Source organism: Camelina sativa, chromosome 10 (assembly GCF_000633955.1).
Source record: "Camelina sativa cultivar DH55 chromosome 10, Cs, whole genome shotgun sequence".
Lineage (NCBI taxonomy): Eukaryota > Viridiplantae > Streptophyta > Magnoliopsida > Brassicales > Brassicaceae > Camelina > Camelina sativa.
In genome coordinates this window covers 9,229,405-9,239,307 of record NC_025694.1, presented here as the reverse complement: position 1 = coordinate 9,239,307, position 9,903 = coordinate 9,229,405, and the positions used below count along the sequence as shown (strand labels likewise).

At 33.9% G+C, this 9,903-nt stretch overlaps 2 protein-coding genes across 5 annotated transcripts; both read right to left on the bottom strand.

The window, feature by feature from the left end:
• LOC104718104 (putative defensin-like protein 234) lies at positions 729-1,215 on the bottom strand. The gene is made up of 2 exons (XM_019231021.1): positions 1,101-1,215; positions 729-981 (listed from the first exon to the last, which is right to left on the bottom strand). The coding sequence occupies exons 1-2, from the start codon at positions 1,165-1,167 to the stop codon at positions 794-796; spliced, it is 255 nt and encodes an 84-aa protein (XP_019086566.1). The 5' UTR covers positions 1,168-1,215; the 3' UTR covers positions 729-793.
• On the bottom strand, positions 2,427-6,681 carry LOC104718103 (calcium permeable stress-gated cation channel 1-like). 4 transcript variants are annotated; one of them, XM_010435779.1, is made up of 10 exons: positions 6,625-6,681; positions 5,540-5,890; positions 5,177-5,335; positions 4,930-5,065; positions 4,734-4,835; positions 4,467-4,586; positions 3,947-4,368; positions 3,264-3,834; positions 2,941-3,174; positions 2,427-2,859 (listed from the first exon to the last, which is right to left on the bottom strand). In XM_010435779.1, the coding sequence occupies exons 2-10, from the start codon at positions 5,851-5,853 to the stop codon at positions 2,602-2,604; spliced, it is 2,316 nt and encodes a 771-aa protein (XP_010434081.1). In that variant the 5' UTR covers positions 5,854-5,890; positions 6,625-6,681; the 3' UTR covers positions 2,427-2,601. The 4 variants fall into 4 exon arrangements, with proteins under 4 accessions (XP_010434081.1, XP_010434080.1, XP_010434079.1 ...); XM_010435778.2 differs by lacking the exon at positions 6,625-6,681 and adding an exon at positions 6,172-6,609; XM_010435777.2 differs by lacking the exon at positions 6,625-6,681 and adding an exon at positions 6,234-6,609.

The window sequence follows — 9,903 nt, the reverse complement described above, 5'->3', positions numbered from 1 at the left end:
ATTCATCAATACCATTATTTTATAATAAAACACATTTGATTAGTGGACTGTTTCTAATTGAGCTAGTCTCTAATAAACAGCCTACCCTTAATTTTGTTTTTGAAAATTAATCGTAAGAAAATGAAATTCTTGGCAGCAAGTTTCGAGATCGTGGTAGGTGATTGAAGACAAAACTAAAAGCCAGCCAAGAAATATCTTCTAATTTAATCTTGATTCTATGACTAACGTATTAATTAATTAATGTAGTTGAACTTAGGAATCTAGGATAATTTACACAACCAGGACACATAAGCCTAATTAATGGCTCGTGTGTTATTGTCCTTACTAGATTCAAACTTGACAAAATGTATGTTGTGTTGACCAAAAAAATATCAAAAAAGGTTATCCTACACGTTTGCTAAAAAATGCATTTGAGATGGCAAGATTCACATGGTTCTTAGTTTTAAATAAGACCGTCTTAGTATACCATGAAAATACAATGTCTTTACTTTCGTGCATCGATTGTGAATGAGAGTTATTTATTTGCTTCGGGAAGAACCATGTGAGGATATTCAAAAATGAACCAAAATAATGGTTGTTATAGAGTACTCTCTCTGATCTAGATATGATGGAGTGTTGAGCAGAGAGTCTTAAGGAAACAAAACTTTAAGGTATTTCAGTCTTGTCACTTTTTTTCTTCTTTACGATTTTACCAATTAACATCGAAAAAGATTCAAAATCCCACATCATAATAAACTCGTTATATTATTATTCATTCTAAATTTTATTTGTAGAGGTATAACAAATTAAAAAACTAGCAAGGAAAATTACATCGGCATAAATGTTCTTCGCCGAAGTTATCACACTCGCAACTACTAGGCTGACCACGTCCTTTCTTAACAAAGTCATTTATGCATGTTTTGTTTCCGTCGCTGCCGCATCCTCCCAAAAATATATCCTTCCGGCCGCATTGGTCCATTGGATTCAACTCAGCTTCCACTTCTGTATTTAATTATTTAAAAAAAAAATTGAATTGTACATTTCAGATCTTACTTATTGATGATGCAAACATGGGTTATAAAACATGGTATGGAAACCATATTAGGGGTTTTAGAATTTACCTTTAACATGGCCCAAAATGAAAGACATAAGAACACAAGAAACCAATAACAAAGTAACAGATCTCATGATTCTTATTGTGCTTATTGATATTTTATCTTTTTCACTATTGTTCCTCCTTCCTCGTTTCAATGAATGATATATATATACACTTAATTTTGTTGTGTCAATAATACACACATAATCAACAAAACTTTTGGTAAACATATATATTTATTTTATTCCTTTTTTTTGGTCAGCATATCACTTAATTGTGGGAAGCAATCTTTAGTCTTTATGGATTTCGATTTACTACTATACAAAATTTATTGATAATAGTTTCAGAATCTAAGAGGTTTTGGAAACTTATAGATTATTCAACATATTTATAAATGATAGGAATGGAATACTTGAATGACATAAACCAAGTTTGAACCATATAGTATTAGTTAAATTAGTTAAGACCTAGCTTGCACGGAAACAGAAATGAATACGCGAAAGCGAAACGTTTCGGAAACAAAAAACAATATTTTTCTAAAATTAAAAAATGGAATCGTTTTGGAAACATATGTATATCTATCTAGATATATATATGTATATACATAATATAACACCAAACATTAAAACCTATATCAAGAGAAATATTTTTTTTTTGGTGAGAATATCAAAAGAAATATTTGAAACAACACAAATTCAAAACATAAATATTAAATAGTTGAATTAAAACACTAATAATATTATATATTTACAGTATAGCCTCTAAAAATTAATAATCTCTATAAATAAATAAATATATTCGGCCCCAAGTTGGGACTAGTATAATTTTGGACATAATTCTATAATATAATAAGATAATATTTCTTTTGAAAATCCTTTGTAAATATATAGTCCCATCAATAATTATATATAATTATCTAAATATATGTATATATATACACATTAATTTTTATTAGAGTTCATTTTTAATATTTTTACTATGTAAAAATCTTTGAGTACTATTTTCAAAACATGATAATTGTTATTTTCATTTTAATTGATTTTATAAAAATATTAAGTATAACGATTAAATCTTATTTTTAAACTTTTTACTAAATTAAGAAAGTCTATTTATAATTTAATAATTATTAATTTATCGAAAAATTAAAATCTTTATAAATTAATAGAATTTCATGGTCCCAATATTATTAATTTATACATGTTTTATTGTATTTGTATTAAGAAAATCTATTATTTTATTTATTAATTTTCTAAGGTAAAAAAAAAGTTTTCATCTTCTTTCGAAACAAACATTAAAAAGAGTTTCTATACAACACACTTAAGCTAAAATAATGATTTAAACCACAACAAAATCGTTTTAAAAATATTTTATTGTAGGAACCAGTCATCACCCCATCGACAAAATCGTTAAGCCATTATGAACATCACAAACTTAAGGCAAATATTCTCTCTCTTTCTCCTCTGTACATATTGATAGTAGAATATGTCATATATACTTTCATTTGATCATGTGCAAATCTTCTTCTCTTAGACTAGTTTACCACTAAAGGGCAAAGACGGTGAAGATTCTCCACTGATTCTGCTAGGAGCTGGAGTATTCCTCCGCGACTGACGTTTGGTGGGAACAATGATGGCTTCATCCTCAAACTTCCCGAGCTTGTCATCAATGTCATCATCGTCTTCATCGCCTTTGAAAACCGGATGAATGTATGCATTCTGCAAGTAGCCTTTAAGGTTCAGGTTTGGCTCTCTTGCGGTTTCCAATGTATCTTTCATCATAGCTTCCTGTAATACAAGAATGATTCATATTTGGTATATGATTGGTGAATCTAAAATGTGAAATGGCTGTTGGAAGAAACAACAAACCTGTAAAGGGTATCTGATGAAAGCTGGCTCATAACGACCTTTGCAGAAGTGGTGGAAACCGATGGTAAGCACAGGTAAAGCAATGAGAAAAGGTGCAGCTAATGCAGCGTGCTTTGTTCCCAATAGTCCCATCAGAAGCAACTGTGATATTACCAATGCTGCTATGACTCGTCCATGAACGTCTGGCCAGAACGCTGCAGCGCTCTCGTATTCTTGATTGTATACGTTTATGATCTAACAGAAACAGAACAATAAAAAAAAGATGTTCAAGAGTCTGCTTTAAAACAAGTTCAACCCAATTGAGGAAGGAATAAGAAACTTACTTGGTGGCGATACACAATGTAAGCAAGGGCAAAGAAGACCAAGATAAAAGGAAGAAGCATCGGTGTCACAGGAGCGTAAACAAGACCGAGTAGGAAGTAGAGCTGTATCCGAGGCTCACCAGTGTTAAAACCAATGCTTCCCGGGTCCATTGCTTCCTCTCTGTCTTTCTCAGTCTTAACCAAGAAGGCGTTTTTAAGATGGAACATGATCAGAGGTTTCAGCATTAGAATCTCCCCAGCAACTCCTGCCCAACCGTCAACCATTATATAAGTTATGAAGAAAGTTGCTTTCATCGGTATCGCCACACCAATGGTCTTGGGGATTTGGTTTGGGGACTGGTTGAGGAAAGAGTTAAGCTGTTCAAACGCAGCTCCAGTGATAACGCTTGCAAGAAAGACGTTCACTAAGTTGAAAATGTAATATCGAAACGCCGATCGTCTCTCTAAAGATGAGATCGACGTAAAGCCTTCAAATTTAGACATGATCATCAGAATGGATGGAAGAAAGGCAAGGAAAAGCTTCAGTGCAATACCCGGTAGGAAACCTTGTATCACTGATTTCATGAATTTACTGCATAAAAAAACCAAACCAATCGTCAGTCCAACATTAGTAATGTTTCAGTTTGTTCAACATCAATAAAATAGAATGTGAAGAAGAAGAAGAAGAAGAAGAAGAAACTCACTCTTCAACAATAAACTTCAAGAACGGAGCAGCTTTCTCAATCCCTTCAATGGTAGCAAGAGATTGAACAAACGCGATGGGGATAATGAAGAAGAAGGTAAGGAAGAAGAAGGCAACATGCATGATCAACCTCCTTACTGTCAGAGAAACATATGGAATAGCAAGATTTGACCAATACACATCACGCGGTTCTGGAGCCCATTCAGTCAGCCATTGGGTTGGGTTTCGTGTCTGTTGAGTCTGAGCACAAACCGCAGCAGCCCATCGGGTTTTAAAGGAGACAAACGCTGCTGGCATAATGGACTTGGGATCATTCACCACTTCCTCCCTTTCTTTACCAATCTCTTTTGATATTTTGTCAATTTCAGCAATGTAATGTTCAATTGCATCAACCTTTTTTCCCCATAGCCCATGAAAGCCAAGCTGGTTTGTGGAGGAAAGCATAAAAAATGTCAACTTAATAGAACATAACAAGACAGTCATAATAAATAAATAAAGATTGAGAATTTAAATGAAGGTACCTTCACCACAATTCTCTGAGTGTTATTCCTAGCGTATTTGAGCTGGTAGTAATCAAGCCAATTCTGCAGCTTTTTCTTCTCTTTCACCAAATCAGCAAGCTTATTTGCATTGCATACAACCTACATATTGTAGTTAGACGTAATTAATGAAAGTCAGAACTCAGGAAGCTTAGCATAGTCTCACAACATTTGTTATGTTTTCTCAAGAAGATCATAATTCAAAGAAAACTCAAAAGGTTTCAAATTTAAAGCTTCTAAGGAACTTGCCTGATGTGTCAGGTAGTTATCAGGATGATTGACCAGGAAAAAATGCTCCACCAGTTCACTTACAGACTCATCTGCGTCCGGCGGTACATTTCTAACAAGAACCTATCACAAATCCCAACATATTAGATCGTTGGCCACAACTTTACACTCTGTTCAGTATTTAAAGTTCAAACCAAGGTAAAGAAAGGAGTCTTACAGTGAACTGGTCAGGTCGACGAGCTTCTGATGCAACAAACTGGAGCCTCATGTTAGCAATTGTCTCATATTCTTTCATCAAAACATAACAAGTCCAGATGGTAAAGGCATAAGCCATTACTATATGGGTCCAAAACCTGTCAAAACATGAAAAAAGTCAAGTCATTGTAGCTCAAAACTTTACCTGACTACAACATTTGTGACTGATGGAAACATAAAAGACTAAAAGATGGTAAGGTCTAACGCACCTCACTGAATACTCTGGAATATTTGAAACAGATAGTTTGTCAATGTCGCTGGAAGTTACATTCCTTAGATGCTTAGCCATCTCCAATGTGTTATTTGTCCAGTTGACTGGCACAAGAACTGCCCAAGCAAGCACTGCTATTGGAGCAAAGATCTTAAGCCTGCGCATATAAAGAAAACAAAAGCCAATGTTCATAAAATCATTAAGGAGACAAAAAAAAGTTTCCCTGAACCTTTGCTAAACTTATATATTACTCTTCCTACAGCTAAAAATAGCATACAAAATAGTGACCCTTTTGCTACTTTGTCAATTAGATTGGATTAAGACCAAATCAACCAAAAAACTACAAAGTTAAGAACTTTACCCCAGCCAGTAAATCCGGAGATACACAACTGAATCCAAACCGGCATGATCAATCAGCTCAGGCTCAGGCATTTTCAGAGCCTCTGGCATCCAATTCAAGAACTTCATATAAGACCTGAAGTCAAGATTCACAAAACGCTGTGCAAAGGCACCACCACGCGCAGGGCTGCTTCTTATCCCCTTGAGATACCATTTAGAGAAGTAAACTCTATCGTTGAACGGCTGAAGCCTCAAAACCGCAAAGATAATGAAGAAAACAAAAGCACTGAGGATGTTTATCCCAGCTGATACTCCAATATCCTGAAGTGTCGCCATTTCTTAATAGTCTTGATCCCGTAACTGACAATTCAACCTGTGACAAAATACAAAGAAGCAGCAAACTTGTTACTACCCCAAGTTCAAAATTGAAACTTTGCTGATTTGAAATCAACTAAAGAAGCTAAACTCTTAGAACCAAATCAAAATCTTTTGAAACTTCACAATTCAGAGTGCATCAACTTCAGAATCTAAGTGAAACCCCAGGTAGTTATTATAAGAGAACATGTAAAAGGCCAAAACTTTAGAAGCAAACCCAAAGAAGATCAAAATTCCAAAGCAGTTCGAATCTTTTTGACAGAAACATTAAAAAAGTACCAGCCATGAAACAACAACAACAACTCAAGGGCATCAATAAAAGTTAGCTTTTTGTGAGCTACCCTCAAATTCACTCCACCGCAACAATGAGATCCAGTGATGTAATTTCAATTAAAATAAGGAGAGAAAGCAAGTTGAGAAGAGAAACCCTAAAGCAGAGGAGTGGAATAATAAGAGACAGAGTTGTTTTGGATCACTTCGAGATACATCCAAAGCTAAGAACTTTCTCTTTTCCCTCTAATCCATCTCTTCAGTGAGATTAGTTAGTAACACGCAACACACAAATCCTAAAACCTCATAGAAAGGTAAGAAATTTCTAAACCTACGGAATAAAAACTTTTTTTTTTTTTAAAGAACTGTTTAAGATAATGTCGCTATAGAAACTGATAAGAGAAGCAGTTACGAAGGGCTTAAGATATAGTATTTAAGAGATTGAGGCTTGAGAGATCGTACAGTCGCTAGGAAGAAGACGAACAGAGCTTTTTTTTTTAATGTTATGACGCTCATCGGCTTAATATATTAATGTTATCAATTTTTATATATTTTCATTATTATCGTCTTTTTTCTTTAATATTTGGAATAATATTTTATTCTTAGTGCCGTTGGGGGCTTTTTTTTTTTTTGTTGAAAGGCTTATTACGTACGTTAGTTCACCTACTAAAACAAAGTAATTTAGTCGGTCGATTATATTATTATGTTAAGAAGAATTAGATTAGTAATTCTGAATCTTCCTTTGTGTTAGCTTTTTTAATCAATTGTGATATAGACGCAAAATCATTTTCTTCGTATATATATATTTTATAATTATTGTCTGGCTGCTAATTGTAGTAAGTGGGTTTCTCCTTTATTGAATTATCAAATAAATTAAATCCATTGATGTTCCTTCTCGAGTTTGTTTATGCTGTTTTTTTTTTCTGTGTAAGAAAAAAAATAGACAACAATAAAATGTAATCCGAGGTTCTCTTGTTTATCTATGTCAAGAGTGTTTGCTCACTTCGGATGTTGATCTAGGGATATTGGTTTGTCGATTAAAGTAAGTGCCAAGTGAGAACTTATCACCAATTTTTTTAAGTTTAGTAGAACACACGAAAATAGCAAGTTTTCACAAGTTTCTTTTGTATTCATCCTTATGCTCGTTGAAGTTAACAATGTCACCAACCTGATTGTTTGTTAATAGTATAAGTGTTTTGTCCAATGATTGTTTCTATTGTGTAAACCATATCATTTAGCGGGAAACAATTGTTTTTGGCGTTTTACATAATGAGAATTTATTGAGTGGTAGCTAAGTTTTGTTAGTTGAAACATGGACTTTTTTGTAACGGGCAGAAAAATGTTTTGATAGATATTTTGGATCACTCGCAAACCGAGCCAGTGTAGTGCACGTACCAACTTTTTTAGAGATTCTAGCGTTACGATTGGGTAAGCCATGCGCTTATCGTGGGGACACAGGTTAGTAATTAATGACCGCACTCGCGGACGTGTGACTGGTGATTCTTAAGACAATACTTAAATGAGTAATTATGTATTTTTGTTAAAGTCTGAGCTTTATGCTGATGATGATAATCATGCAAGATGCGGTGTTCTTTCATACTCCACTAAAATATAAAATGGAGTCAAATATAAACGAAAGAAAAGAAAGAAGAAAAAAACGAAATTGTTGAATTATTGAACTTTGGAGAATAGATTCTAGCAACTTATATAATTTCATTCACCTTATTAGTGGCCACGACCATCATTATACGTGCATGGATATTTTCAGTTCGAATCTCGAACCCACTAATATGCTACTAATATTAAAACCAGTTTGATTCGATCGGTCAAAAGATTTTAGGTTTACAAGTATACATCACGAGAAAATAAATCTTCAATGTTTTGTCAAAACATTGATCCCAAACTTCACAAACGTCAAACGATGACCTTTATTACAAAAAAGAAAAAAAAAATTACGAAATGTCATTACGTCACAAACGATGCTCCAAAAACATATCGAATCTGAAATTGGTTCGAGAGGAAAAACTTCATACCGCTTCGATATTATCCGGACATTAGTATAAATGTATAGCAAACTTATAAAATTATGGGCCGAAGTCCAATAAGGCCCTTTTCAAATAGACCTAAGTAGGGGCGCAAGATGAACAAATTTTCATATCCTTCCAACCAAATTGGTTTGGTTGCTCAGAGGTTATTTTTTTTCAGTTCAACGGACTTGCTTTGTTTTCTTCAATGATTTATATACAGTTTCGTTTTCATTTCCTCGACAATAACTTTGGCATGTCCTCACTTATATTTGTTGTTGTAATTTGTTAAACTTTCGTATTCATCTCTATAAGTGATTAGGTATGATAAGTTATAATCATGAACAACAAAAACTCATTTTCCATGATTCATTGTAAAACAGGAAATTATTCCGAAATCAAGTATTTGAAAAGCATATATACTAACTTTAAAATGTGGTTTCAGGTAGAATACACTTATAGGTACTCTATTTGGAAATATATTAGTTGTAACTATATAGAAAGCTCCAATCACATCTTTAGTTTGTCCTTCACAAATATCAGTGATTTTGATGCATCAACAAATCAAAAACTCGTTAGAAGGTCGACATATGAAAACATGTAGTTAATGTGATTGTAATTTTCTTCGCTGCATGCAATTGTTTGAAATGATTAGCTCAACAACTCATCTAAATGAATTTCTGATTGTGATATCTATATATTACAGTAAGTAACGTTTTCATGCAACAATAACACTTTGTATACATTATTATTCCAAATAAGTATTCATGCAGATAAGCGACTACTACCTCGTGATTTTGACAAGGTATGCCGTCAAAAAACATATCTAGTTTCTGACTAATTTCATCATGGCCAAATTTGTCTCTGTACACTCTACACACTGCTTAACTGCTTAAATATGTTTTTATGGTGGTGATTCTATTAACTATATCATTCACATTGTCGTTTATGTACGATTAGATGAGGAGAATATCTCTATCTGGTACCATCCTAACGAAAACATTTAATTTGGCAGAACCTCAAGAATGTTCTAGAGGCACCTCCCATGATGTCAGGCGTTTCATCTTCTAGTTCAAATTTGTCTCTGCATACTCTACACACTGCTTAACCACTTAAATATGTTTTTATGGTGGTGATTCTATTAACTATATCATTCACATTGTCGTTTATGTACGATTCGACGAGGAGAATATCTCTATCTGGTACCATCCTAACGAAAACATTCAATTTGGCAGAACCTCAAGAATGTTCTAGAGGCACCTCCCATGATGTCGGGCGTTGCATCTTCTAGTTCAAATTTGTCTCTGCACACTCTACACACTGCTTAACCACTTGAATATGTTTTTATGGTGGTGATTCTATTAACTATATCATTCACATTGTCGTTTATGTACGATTCGACGAGGAGAATATCTCTATTTGGTACCATCCTAATGAAAACATTCAATTTGGCAGAACCTCAAGAATGTTCTAGAGGGACCCCATGATGTCGGGCGTTGCATCTTCTAGTTCAAATTTGTCTCTGCACACTCTACACACTGCTTAACCACTTGAATATGTTTTTATGGTGGTGATTCTATTAAATATATCATTCACATTGTCATTTATGTACGATTCGACGAGGAGAATATCTCTATCTGGTACCATCCTAACGAAAACATTCAATTTGGCAGAACCTCAAGAATGTTTTAGAGGCACCTCCCATGATGTCGGGCGT

Coding starts and splice junctions, on each gene's coding strand:
- LOC104718104 (XM_019231021.1), bottom strand. CDS start 1,167: ATGAGATCTGTTACTTTGTTATTGGTTTCTTGTGTTCTTATGTCTTTC. Junction 982..1,100: donor CATTTTGGGCCATGTTAAAG/GTAAATTCTAAA, acceptor AATTAAATACAG/AAGTGGAAGCTGAGTTGAAT.
- LOC104718103 (XM_010435779.1), bottom strand. CDS start 5,853: ATGGCGACACTTCAGGATATTGGAGTATCAGCTGGGATAAACATCCTC. Junction 5,066..5,176: donor ATTCCAGAGTATTCAGTGAG/GTGCGTTAGACC, acceptor ATGTTTTGACAG/GTTTTGGACCCATATAGTAA. Junction 4,836..4,929: donor GTCGACCTGACCAGTTCACT/GTAAGACTCCTT, acceptor GATTTGTGATAG/GTTCTTGTTAGAAATGTACC.